The sequence below is a fragment of the Sander lucioperca genome, chromosome 7, assembly GCF_008315115.2.
Source record: "Sander lucioperca isolate FBNREF2018 chromosome 7, SLUC_FBN_1.2, whole genome shotgun sequence".
Lineage (NCBI taxonomy): Eukaryota > Metazoa > Chordata > Actinopteri > Perciformes > Percidae > Sander > Sander lucioperca.
Genome location: NC_050179.1, coordinates 17826911 through 17840349, shown reverse-complemented (window position 1 = coordinate 17840349; position 13439 = coordinate 17826911). Strand labels below are relative to the sequence as shown.

The following is a 13439-nucleotide window of genomic DNA, read 5'->3' as shown; positions in this document are numbered from 1 at the left end:
GATTATTCTTTAAAGCAAAAGTTGGTTCACTTGAATTGTTAACTTGCTTGATCTTTCAACACCACAGTATTACCTAATATAATCATGAATAATGTAAGCATGTATCTAATTATGCTTTTTCGTTTTATTGCCTGGAGTTAGATGAAAGTTAGCCAAGCGACAGTTAGCCTAGCTTAGCATTAAGACTGGTCTTTTGTTGCCCAGTTTTTTGTATGGATTAAACAAACTGGTTGGTGGATGGTGTTGCTGTTTCCAGACTTTAGCCTCATATTTAACAGACAGATATGTTCCTTTTAACTATTCCTTTAAGGCTTTATGTTGTCAGGAGAGAAGAACATTCTGTTCTAACAGACCTTTATTTCTGTACAGTATACACCAGGGCAGGAATTTCACGTCAGTTTACATAGGGCGATGATGCTCAAATGTAAATAAAAAGAATGATGAAATCCAATTTTTGCCTTTGATTGACATTTATACAGAACGTTGTGTAGCCTACAAAAAATAACACAATAAGGATTTTCCCCCCACTGATAGTTATACTATGTATTAAAAATAAAATCATTCTGTATACTTAAACCGACTTAAACCGTGACAACAAAGGCCAAGTGGCCTTGTCCCTAAAATGATGAAATTCCAGGCCTGGTATACATTATATATTTTGTTGTCCTAAACAGATAATATACAGTAGGTTTTCAAAGTTTTGAGCTAAAGGCTATACTCAGGTCTCTTAAAGTCTGGCATCAGCACATGAACAAGGAGAATCTCCCTTGTAGTCCGAAACCTTGAGTCATGAGTCATGAGTTAGATGGAAAACAGCACCTGCGGCCGGGCCAAGCCAACTCTGTTCATTTTCTGCATACAGAAATCAAATTAAAATTTGTTCAAAGATTATAGAACTACCTGTAGCACACTCCTTTCAGGAAGCTCACAATAACAGTATGCTCAGACTGGCCAGGAATATTTCAAATGACTCCTCGCATGTTTTGCACAGAGAATATCAGCTTCTGCCTTTAAACAGACGCTTTAGAGTTCATTCTTTCAATCGCATCAGACTTAAAAACTCTTTCATACATCAATATATCCTATTGTTAAACCAGCTACATTAAATCCAGTGCAATATTTATTCAGGGTTACAAGTCTCCAATACCTTGTCTGTGTGTATGTTCATGTCATTTTCTGTTGTTATACATGTATGCTTTGTTTCCTTACTTGGGTGTTGGTCATTTGTGGTAATGTTCTATGTATGTATTTTGGTGTTATTCATCTTATGTATGTCTATGTCCTCTTTTTTATATACGAGCTACCCAGGGATGCAAAAAGAATTTCAGCCCTGGCTGACAATAAAGTTGTATCGTATCGTAAGAGGAATCTCAGCACCCAGCATCCTGAGTTCTTGTTTCAGAGTCCTGTAGTATGAATCAAATAATCTGCCTACATAACTTTTTTCATCTTCAGATACTTTCTGACAAATTTCCAGAGACTCAGGATCTTTCTCTGCAAGAGGACAGTTGGAACTTTGTCTTGATGAAAGCCAGTCAACGGCTGTGAAGAGAGGACCCGCTTCAGAGAGCAGGAAGTGCCAAATGGATCCCATATGACGGGCATCCTTCTGGAATAACAACCACCATCATCATTACTGATCGGGGAAAGTTAGCGAGACAATCAGTCTGCTCGCTGGGACAATAAACATTGGGTGGTTTTTGAACACGTGGCCTTCAGATTTACTCAGAGAAAGACGGATGCAGGTGTCAATATTTATTTTATTTTATTCAGTTTTGATTGATGTAAGATCTCAGGTTCTGTGTGCCTACTGTATTTTGGAAAATTTGAAATATAAACTGTATACAGTAAGCTTGCTCACTTTGTTCCAAAAACATTATGTGAAAAATAAAGAAGCCTGTGTGGACTTTAATAGGCTTCCACAGATGGAAGACCTAATTGAGACCCGATGGAGCTTAACTTGATTCAAGCAAAAGGTGTATCGGAGTAGTATTTCAGATTTTCTACATTTCCTCAAGTTGATCCCACTCAACATTGCATATGTTACTAAATGTGTTCATGCCTTTTTTGTTCAAATATATCAGTGCTGTGGTTACACAGAGTAGCTTTACATTTTTTGTGGTTGGTGTTCATGTAGACACTCCTGAACAATCTCAGTTTTCTCACTGCACACCCCAGATGTAACTGTACACTTAACATGACCTCAGTGAACTACATCAACTGATGACTTTATCGCAAAATTACACAGTTAGTCCAGTGTCTGCTTAAAACAGCACTGAACTTGGAGGAAAAAAAACAATACAGAAAAGCACACACACATCCAACTTTAATTTTGAAACAATTTTGGTCTGGTTTAAATGCTGCGCTGACTGAGGCATGGACATTTATTCTTCAATGTGGTACTCATTTGGGACTGGGAGAACTGACTGTGTTTCATTTTCTGAGTATAACAGTAAATTAAAATTGAAAAAGTGTACACACAGAGCACACATAAAAATCTGTATAAAGAAAAGGTTTTTTTTGTGACATTTCCATCCTGGCAGATGATGATATCTATGTTCATTTTTGCTCAGTTCATCGTTGCTATGCACTAGACCCATTCGAGTTGCACACTGGGATATTTGAGAGATAGTATGAGTGAGTCTGGCAGTAGCAAAGCGCGGGAAGCTTGTGTGCACTCACACATTATTATAGGAATATACCGGGCCAGTTATTTTTGGCTTCAGGCGGTCCAAAGGCATCGTCAGTTTTTCCACAACGCTTCAGCAAAGTAGAGAGGAGTAGAGGCAGACCCGGGCTCGATGTTGGAGCTATAACATATGTGTCTAACCATCTCCAGTAAGCTATGTGGTCTATACAGAATGCATGAGGTTTTTTTCACCGGTAACTACTCATGCATTTTTAATATTTTCCGAACACCGGGGCCTCTGAACCATACGGAGAGAGACCAGATAACTGTGCTGCAGCAGCTCCCAGATTCTCCCTCTCCTCTCTATCTGGTACAACAAAACAAATCCAAAACTGCACTGAGAAGTAAACGGGGAAAGCTTTATGGAGAAGCCTGCAGTGGTAATCCTCCTGAACAGCCACAGTGATCTAGTCGTGAGAGGAAGAGGTTATACTCCCTGGAGTTATTAAAACAGGATAAAATATGGATTATTGGGTTTTTTGGGGTCTTATGGGAAGGTTTTGGTCGCAGACATACTGTATAAGAATCTCTCTCCACAGAAAATCTAGGAGCTTTAAAGAAATGATTAATCAAGTCAACTTAATCCTAAAAATGTTAGTTAAAGGACCCAATGTTTCGGCTATGTTGGCAATACATGTGATACACATTTGCTAAACATTTGGTACATCAAAAGCCTAATTTTTTTTTTTCCCCAAGGCATTTTCCTGCCAATAACCAGGGCAAAAACAAATGTCAGAATTTTGAGTGGAACTTCAAAAACAGCAAGGAAAACCAAATGGAAAAACACAATTTTTTGATGATTTAAGATTATCATATTTTTGCAGTTACTCCTGTAGTATTTTGTGATGATGCAGGTAGTTCAAAGTGGCAAAATATGCAAATTGAATGCAGTTATAGAGATTGGTACATGCATACACAGAAAATATCATTTTTTTTAAATAAAGCAAAAAGAGAAGAGGAGCTGGATCAAAGGCAAATACCCAATGACCTTCCTCATTACCCAGCGGCTAATCAAGCCAGTAATATAACAGGAGCATAGCATATTGGCAAACAAAGACACTTTACTTGATTGTTGATTAGGAAGTCTTTGAGACTTAGTGAGGATCATACACAGGTTAAAGTGCTCATATTATGCTTTTTGGCTTTTTCCCTTTCCTTTATTGTGTTCTATATCTTTTTTGTGCACGTTCTAGGTCTACAAAGTGAAAAAGCCCAAAGTCCACCCCAAAGAGACATACCATCTCCAACAGAAAACACTGTTCACAAACTGCTCCAAACAGCTCTATTGTAGTCCAGCCTTTACTTCTGTGACGAATGTGGGTCACTTTGTAACACACGTTATAATGCTCGCCTAGCTGCTAGCGTGGCACGCCCTCATGCTCTGCAACTGACTAGCTAGCAGGGCTTACCTAGCTACTGAGCATGTGCGACTCCCAACAAAGATGGAACAGAAGTGAAATGTCTCACTCTGTAGCTAAAACAGAGAGCTCAACATACAGGGTGAAAAGAGGAGCTGCAGCAATGTGCAGTACAACAAAAATATGGTGTTTTTTGAAAATTAAACCATGTAAACCTATTCTGATATAACCTCTAAATACAATTATGAACCTGAAAATGAGCATAATATGAGCACTTTAAAACCAATGGTGATATACAAGAGAAAAAAGCTGTACTATTTCAGTAAGGAGGAAGGGAGATGTGACTGTTTGGAGATCTTTGGTGATCATTTCTATATTTCTTTTATTATATCATTACATACCTCTTCCCATGTAAAGTAAGTAAGTTCGTCTCCATCCAGGTAACGGATGTCCCCGTGCTGTGGTGCCTCTTCCACAACAAAGTCGATGTTTGCTAAGCTGTAGAAGGGATGCGAGATGTTAAGAATCTCTGTGTTAATTGATCTGCTGAGGCCTTCCTTCACTGTAAAGTTGAAGGTCTGGATGGGGATGAGCTGGGGCACAATGTTCACAGAGATGTGCAGGTCCTCCACTGTCGTAAAACCATTACTGACATCAACTGTGAAGGCATCATTGCCCTGAAAGAGATGGATGTTCAAATAAGTTATTGATATACTAAAAAGATACCTTGAACCTTAGACTCATCAGAGACTAAGGTTGTCTTTTGTCTGATTTTACTCTCAGTGTGAATATGAAAGAGAACAAGCTGCCACATATGATTCACGTCAACGGAATACATTGAATGACAATAAACCTGGATGGATGCAGACACATAGAGAATGTGTCCCTGATCAATGTCCTCTTGAGTGAAGGAGTGAATGTAGTCGAGGACAGGCGAGGCTGTGCTGTCCGAGCTGTTTGTCAGCTTGACCACATGGCCGAGACGAGGAGGGTTTTTAATGGTGAACACCATTTCTGTAGGAAGAATATCAGCTTGATCCACCTAAAAGACAAGGGTACACACTCTTCATTTATTATTTAACATCTTAATATTTCATCTCTTTTTTGTATAATGATCATCTAAATGTTTTGTGTGTAGTGACATTACTCAGCTTTCTGGCTAATTAAATATATATATACTAAAAGTGCTTGACTTTTAGTTGATGACAGACACTGCTGTCCCCCAATGCATGCTGCATGCACAATGGAAATAGAGGAACTACTCACAGCTGACAAAAATAGCAGAAGGCTGTGCAACTGCCTCAGTGACAGTTGGTAAAACAAATCAAATACACACAAACAGTTTTCATTTAAAATTGGCAGTAGTGTTTCAAAGTTAGTATATTACAGATCTGGCCCTTTCTCATTTCCTTTTAGTACAGGAATAGTATTGTGTGTGAATGTCAGCACACTACATTCATTTGTTGTATATTAACCACCAAAATAGAGCACTGCCACTTTATTACAGCGTATTCCTAATATAAATGCATAGGAGTATTTCACTGGATAACTGTGACTGTATGGCAAACAGAAACTTAAAGACATCCGTGACATTTGGTAACGTTTAAAGTCATGCTGCAGATTTACACACAAGCAGATTTATGGTTACCCTACTGAGAAGCTTTGATAAACTCATTGGAGCCTGAAGCTATGGGGTGTTTAGCAGCCAATCTTGCATTTCACAATATTTCTGAAGATCTTTCCATTTCTTAGTAAGGACACACATTGAAAAAAAGCTCCCACAAGCCAAGTCAATATTTTACCTGATGTAAAAGCCATTTGTCTGTCAAGGCTATATTCAATACATATTTAAGTAGTATGCATACTGGGTGTCTGGGTTCTTTTCTAGTCAAGACCGCAGATTTAAAATGTGTACACTATGGTGAAATTAAAGTTTAAATAAAAGAACATTTTACTTTCAGAAATGTCAGTATTTTAAAAGTCAAGATATATATATACAGAATGTGTTATGAATGGCCCGGAAATTTAAACCTCATTAATTGCCTTTAAGATGAAGTGCAGGCAGGCTCATCTTATAAATTACAGTGGGCTTCAGGAAGCTCCTCTGGGGATACTTAGTGCTCTGTTTCCCACACTTAATATACTGTAATTTAGTACATAAACTAGATTAAAAGCAGCAGCTGCACAGTCATATTTAGCCCTGCTTTCATGTGGCTATAATGTAGATTAGAGAGAGGGTATACAAAAAAAGACAGTATGCTTTAATGAGTCATGTGAACAATCTATTTCACAAAGAGAAAATAAACTTGAAAAAGACAAAGACAATGTTCTGTCACATAATTACTTGATAAATAAAAACAAATGTGGGCTTTAAAGATTAGGTGTCCGCAAAGCAAATGAATGATAGATTTGTGAACTGTAGCTCTTGATCACATACAAAAATATTCCAGTTAATAAAAACATAATTGTAATGAGACAGTAAACATTACCTTGAGATTATCCTGGGTGATTATGGTGTGCTCTCCCTCATAGGAAATGATGACCTCATTGGTTATCACCTCAGGCTCAGAGAAGTAACCTTGCTTGAATATTTTAATTCTGAATGTGCTCTCTTCAGAATGTCCTCTTGCTTGGACAGAGAAGGTAAAGGAGTCCTTGGACCTCAGACTCTCATAATTATGCTCATATGAGACAACGCCTTTTTTCAGGTCCTCCTGGGTGAACTCTGAAGCCTCAATCCCACTCACAATAATCCTGCCGTCGCTGGGTGGCGATATGACCTGGAACTTGATCTCACTGTCATCTCTGATGTCCATGTTGGAGTCAGCGCTCAGTAGAGTGGTGTTAAGGGTCTTGGTGCTTCCATGGTCAATGACAATGATTGTGTTGTTTACTATTCGCAGGTAGGGCTCGCCTGCCTGGATATCAAGCAGCGCGGTGGTCTTGTGGAAGCCATCTGACACCTGCAGTGAGAAGCGTTCCCGGTCTGCTCCGTGGTGAATGAAGAGGATGTTCTTATCTCGTAGGTCGGCTTGTGTGAAACGAAAAAGGGGCTGAGAGGGATTAGATGTTGAGACAATGTTGCCTGAGAGGATTCCCTCACGAGCGTAGACAATTTGGGTGTCATTGAAACCTGAGTCGTCATCCTTAAACTGGATGACATCTGTTGTTAGCAGACGCTGACCGTGGCGGACTATATTGAAGACTTTGTCCACAACCCTCACAGGAGCATGCTCGTTCTTGGATTGGATAGAAATTCTGAAAACACCATTCATTGTTTCTTCATTGTCTGAACTTTCCGCTGCTTGATCAAATGCTGAAAAACGGAACTCATCACTGCTTGTCTTGGAGCCATCGTGCTTGTAAATAAGCCTTCCAAACTGGAGGTCTTCATTGCTAAATACTCTTATTGCCCCCTCAAATCTAGGCTGCCCGGGTGGGGAGTCCCTTATCAGTCGCCCATACTTTGGTCCCTGTGTGACCCGGTACACAAAATCTGTGGAACCTGGAGAATGCATCCAAAGATTGTTTTTGTTCAGAGTATGCTCGCCACCCTGCAAGACAACCAGCCTCTCATTGGTCAATAAAGGAGCATCTACATTAGCGAGGATGGTTATCGGAAAGGTGTATAGAGGGGAATACTGATCATCAGCAAATACTCTGAACTGGAACTGGTCTATACTACCCTCAGCTCTTTGCGCACGCGCCCTGTAGCTAACAGCACTGTTCAAAATGTCCTTTTGTGTGAAGATGTCACTCTCTGCCAACTGCCTGTCTGACAACTGGAGACTACCGAGTGTTGGAGGCTTGACAATGATGTACTTTACAGTTTGTGGATCAGGGTTTTTCCCTTTAACTTGGGCTTGAAGCTCTGTGAGTCTGATTGTTTGCTCTTCACCGGCCTCCATCTCCAGTGGAACCAGGTTAGAAACTTTCACTTGGGAAGGGATGATCTTGACCAAGAAGGTGTTGTTCCAGAGGGAGAACTGTCCCAGGTGGACGTTGAACTGAATACGCTCGCTCACAATATCTTCCTGGTCGCTCGAGTCTGTGCTGATGTATCTAAGGCGGTCTTGATCCAGATCAGATTGATGGAAAGTTGTAACCTGCTTGTACATTCTATCACTTGTCATCATCTGGAGTTCTCCAAACATCAAAGGTTGTGTGACGTTATACATAATATCTCCATTACGAGGATGAGCGATGACAGCCAGATTTTGAACACCTATGGATGCGTTGCTTCCTTGAGACAAGAGAAGGCCGGTGTTGGTGACAATAGTCATATGTGGCTGGGTCACAGATAACTTAAAAGTAGTTGAATGGCTTACTGACTGTCCATCAGACACCTCCAAGGTAATTTCAGCAGCACTACCCCCTCTGTGTATGAAATATATATTTCCATCTTTCAATTCCCTGCAAGTGAACTCTGAGATGCTTCTTCCTGGCTGCTGACCGTTTTCTAAGTAACCAACTTCCATGGAAGGCTCTGAGGTTACAGTTACTACTAATTCATCACAGCGTGTGTCAGAATCCATGATTTTGATTAGGCTGGGACTCAAACGAGTTCTGCCGTTTTCTGTAATGGTGATTTCTCCTCCACCAAGTTGTGGTATATCATTGACGGGCAGAACTTCAACTGGGAGAACATACTCCTGAGGAGTTTTTAAACATTCTGGAAGGTAGCCGTTACTTTGCGCAACCACCTGCAGCTGGATTTGATCTGCATGCCTTTCATTTCCATCATGCATATACTTAATTTTCTTATTGACAACATCGAGAAGAGTGAACTTTTGTGTGCGTTTTGTGTTAGTGTTCATATCAATCAAGCCATACCAGGGATCATTCTGGAGAGTAAAGATTATCTGAGACTGACGCATTCCTGCGGCACTGAGGTCGAATGTAGGGCTTAGGTTGTTGATATCAAGAGAAGCTTCCCCACCTTCGGGCACAAGTAATGGGGTGACATCAAGAAGTTTTGTCACATTTTTGAACATCTCTGGCATGTCATCTGTAGGGTAGCAATGCTGATCGCCGTTATAAACGTATGTGATGCTAACAGGTGGAGAGGTTGTAGTTGCATCTGGGTCATCGTACGTTGAGTAGTCATAATCCTCTCCTTCACATTTAACATGAACATCTTTGGTCACCAAAGCATCCTGAAGGCTTCTATCCTTTTGATTTACTTTGATTTCGCTTAAACAACCTATGAAGGATTCGGCTGTCATGTCCTCCTCTACGTGCGTTAAGGACCCACTCTCACGAAAGACATCCTTCATTTTCCCCTGGATACCTCCTAAATACAAGTTTCCCACCAAGTCCAAATTTTGTGACGAGTCAAGTGGGAGGGAGGAAGACTGGCTATCTACATTAATGACAAAAGAATCTGAACTGATGTGAACCTTAACTCTATGCCACTGATCATCATCCAGCTGCACATGGGTATTCTCCAGTACCTTCAAGCCACTGCCGATATCCAGCATACCTTTGAGAAAGCCTTTCACAACACCAATAGCAATAAAGTCTGAATCTCGGCCAGGGTGGAAAACGAGTAACGCATCCTCAATGGTGGTTTTCATTAGGACTTCTAAGACCCTTGGAGCACCACTTGCCCCGCTCCAGGTGGGGAAGGACACAAAGGAATCAGGAGTGCTGAAACTAGTTGCCTCCCCATCACCAGCCTCAAACTCACTGCTGCAGGACTCCTTTGTGTCGTGGCATTGTTTAAACGCTGTGCTGAGAATATCAAACTGGTGGGACTCAAATTTGACCTGAGTCATGCAGCCGCGGAAAGGGGGAATGGCATTGCTGAGGTAGGCAGCATCCAGGTCTCCTGTTCCTCCAAGCCAAATGCCTTGGTCAATATTTAGCTGTTCGCCATCGTCATCCACAGGAACATATGTCGGGAAGAGATCATCAATTGTCATTGTGAGTTTGCCATCTTGCAGTGTGAGTGAGATTTTGTGGTCCAGAAGGTTGTTCAGCTGTACTCCTTGGGATGAGGACAGTGTCACCTCGCCAGCACCCATGTTCATCCGTGCCTAAGGGAAAACAAAAACATTGTATGTATTGTAGTTGTGTAGTATTATTGTGTCATATAGTGGTAATCATTATTGTGTATTCCATTGGAGTCATTATATAACAAATGGGCAGCACATGGATGGGATTCAGGACTAATGTTTAAAGAGAATGCTTTTCATAAAATGAATAAACACGGGTTAAAACAACTTTGTTCAATCCTGTCAATATTTATGAAGAAACTCTCTCTTGAATAAACAAATAACAACCCAAATATCCTTATCGATGCTCATTTCTGGATCCTCTCACTTACCATTTATGTGGGCTAATTTGTTGACACATAAAACACTTGAGTTTAGGCTTAATGTTATTGTAATATTACCATTTATGATCTAGGCAGTGTATCTACAACCCCAGAAAATTCCTCAGGTATACTCAAAGTGTTGACTAAGCTGTATTTTAATTTTTTAGTTTTAAGCAGTTTCACTGGTAACATCAGTGATCTGCCTTTTGTTTCAATAAAGTTAAACGACATGATTCCTACACATGCACGACCGATAAGGCTATTTCATTTTTTATAAGGCATTAAATGTATTTGCTCAGTGCATCTCATATCATTTTGAGGAACAGAACGAAGAAGAGTAAAGGTAATTATTCCTTTTATTACACATACCCTGAGACTTCACCTTATTGAAGATGCAGACATGTTGTGCTTTCTGGGGAAATTAATCTCTTTCATCGCACACCTGATGTTTTTCAATGCTTTTGTCAAACAATTATAGATGTAAAATGTCACAGTTCCTCATTTCAGTAGTACAACTAGAGGAGGCAACAGAACAATTAAATCAGTTAAGGTTGTTTTCAGATATAGGCATCTATGGAATGTGTCATATACATGTCTTGAAGCGGAATGGCTCTCAAACAACATTATTTATAAACAAATGTTATTATCACATTTTAAATAAATTATTTAAATTTGACCATATGGCCTTAACCATAAAAATTAAAGACTCAAAGACTTAAAAATAATTTAATGTTGCTGACTGTCATTTTGTGTGTGTGTGTGTGCTTTTTAAGTATCTGTTCAGGTACCGTTTAGGCACTGGCACCATTTTAAAAGTATCGTTTTAGCACCGGTATCGGAAAATACCCAAATGATACCCAACCCTAAACACGACTCACTTTTTCCCCCTCTAAAATCAACACTGAATCTCTTTGTGTATTTTAGGCCATTCTTTGAAAGTTATGTAGGTTTTGGAATGAGTTTACAACCATGATTGTCTTGCGTCCTCTATTGAGCAAATTTAGTGATAATATTTATCTTCTATTTTATTTTCATTCAAGTAATTTTCAAGAATGACAAAATTGATAATGTTAGCATAGCAAACCTTGGCTGCACCATGTGAGCTACTAAACTCAAAGGGTGCAATATTTCAGCCTCCTTCACAGTTTGTTAACCATTTACCTGTATTTTCCCATTTTGGAGCTCAAGGAACAGGTAGTCCTCTATTCCTGCAGCCAAAAACAACAGCCCACTTCGCCGACTCGTCTTGATCTGTAGTGACAGGTGGAAGGAGGAGACATCTTGGAAGGCTTGTAAACTGCAGTAGCTGTCCCCAAAGTAGGATTCTGTGAAGAGTGAAAATAAGACATTGCATTTAAAGATGAGAAAGATGCATAATGTCAGCTTAGAAGTCAGACATGCTGCATAACTGCAACAATCAGTGATTTTCACTATATGTCACCCTACACACATGTATACGCATATTTATTTTTGGACTGTGCACTTCTGAAGACAAAATGCCACTTTTGTCCATATACCATTTTGACATAAAATAGCCTAATCTCACAAGTTGCATTCTCTACACCGTGGCAACATAACATGTGTCACTACAAAGGAAGAACACAAAGAGGAACCTGCATATGAAGCTATAAACTCATCCTACAACTGCTAGATGGCAACTCTGTGAATTCTAATTTGGAAGCTTGACAAACTAATTACTGTATATGAGCATTTTTCTGAGTCTCACATTACAGTGCAACTTGCTCAGGACTGATTTCTATTTTCAGGTGTCCTCCAGCTGCTCCTGGCTGAAGAGGAGCTCCTCTTGCCTCAAAGGGATTCTCTCACTGAGACTTCAGTCATTACCCCTGCGGAGGTTTTCCGGGCATATAGAATCTTGGGGTGCATGATTTCCCAGGCTTGAGCTGTCTCGTTTCCAATGATATGCAAATTCAGCCACATGCCTCGGACTGTGCTCTGCGAGGCCCTCGACAAAATGTAAACTACTGAGGCAGTCAATTATTTCCCAGTGCACATGCTCTGAAATTAAACTGGACCACCTCCAAAAACCCTGTTTCCTCAGCATGGGATTTCCATGGCCTTAGCCATGAGATGTGGAAAGGGGGCTTTCCATTAGGCACCCACTCACCCTCACAAGGGACAAGACACAGAAACTCATTGGAACAGAGCGAAGAATGCAGTCTTCTCATCACACAATGCTAATGCTTTGGCACATTTGGAATAGTGAAGCAGAGAGAGATATTGCTGTGTCAAAGTTAGAACATTCCTATGAGATCATGAGGGCCAAACTACTCCCTCCTAAACAACAGTAGCATCCAGTAGCCTAGCTGGGCGGTGGGTTCAATGCCATGAGGCAAACATCTCACAGAATAACTTCTCAGACATGACTAAGTCAGGGAAAATAAGACATTCCAACTGATAGCTATAAATGGAAAAAGTATTTTCTCAAGACTTTGTTCGGAGGTGGTCGTCTGTGTGTATGTGTGCCTTTAAAAGGCAGCTTGTGTCTGTGTTGCATCTACATTAATGCCACGCTGCCAACTTCAAAACATTTGTCCTTTGGTTTCTCATCCTGTAAATGAACCCCTCCATCCCAGATCTGCAACAAACACTGGGTAATGTGAACAAAGACAATCATTTTGATTTCAGCAAGGACAAAAGCAAAGCTTTTATCATGGTGCCCATGCTTTTGTGATTTCACCACGGGGCGTTTGCTTTTGGTTCCAAGGCTGCTCTGTCATGAACAAAGTCAGTGATGAACGGTCTCAGCACAGGGCCAAATACACAGAGACATTTGATTATACACTGCAGCACAGCACCGGTCTCCTGCAGCCAAAGAAACACCATGTTGGTGGATCTGAAAAATAAATGTCACAGAAAATATATTTTTACATGATCACATACTGTATTGTGTGAATTCTAACTAATGAACTGAAAGAAACTAGAGAAAACTATCAAAACTAAAGCAATGCGATCCTTCCAGGCAATTCAAAACGAGAATGGAGCTGAACATGCAAATACCAGTTGTATTACTGAATCACATGAAATTATCAAAGTTACACATCATCCCTTT

General features: G+C 40.2%; 1 protein-coding gene across 1 annotated transcript in view; it reads right to left on the bottom strand.

The window, feature by feature from the left end:
- Positions 1-13439, bottom strand: part of cspg4 (chondroitin sulfate proteoglycan 4) — a 70060-nt gene that overhangs the window by 20927 nt on the left and 35694 nt on the right. Inside the window, exons 2-5 of the mRNA XM_031316663.2 lie at positions 11528-11691; positions 6537-10085; positions 4901-5089; positions 4449-4724 (exon numbers count right to left, since the gene is read on the bottom strand). Of these exons, the coding sequence (XP_031172523.2) occupies positions 4449-4724; positions 4901-5089; positions 6537-10085; positions 11528-11691 (4178 nt within the window). The remainder of the gene's footprint in view (positions 1-4448; positions 4725-4900; positions 5090-6536; positions 10086-11527; positions 11692-13439) is intronic.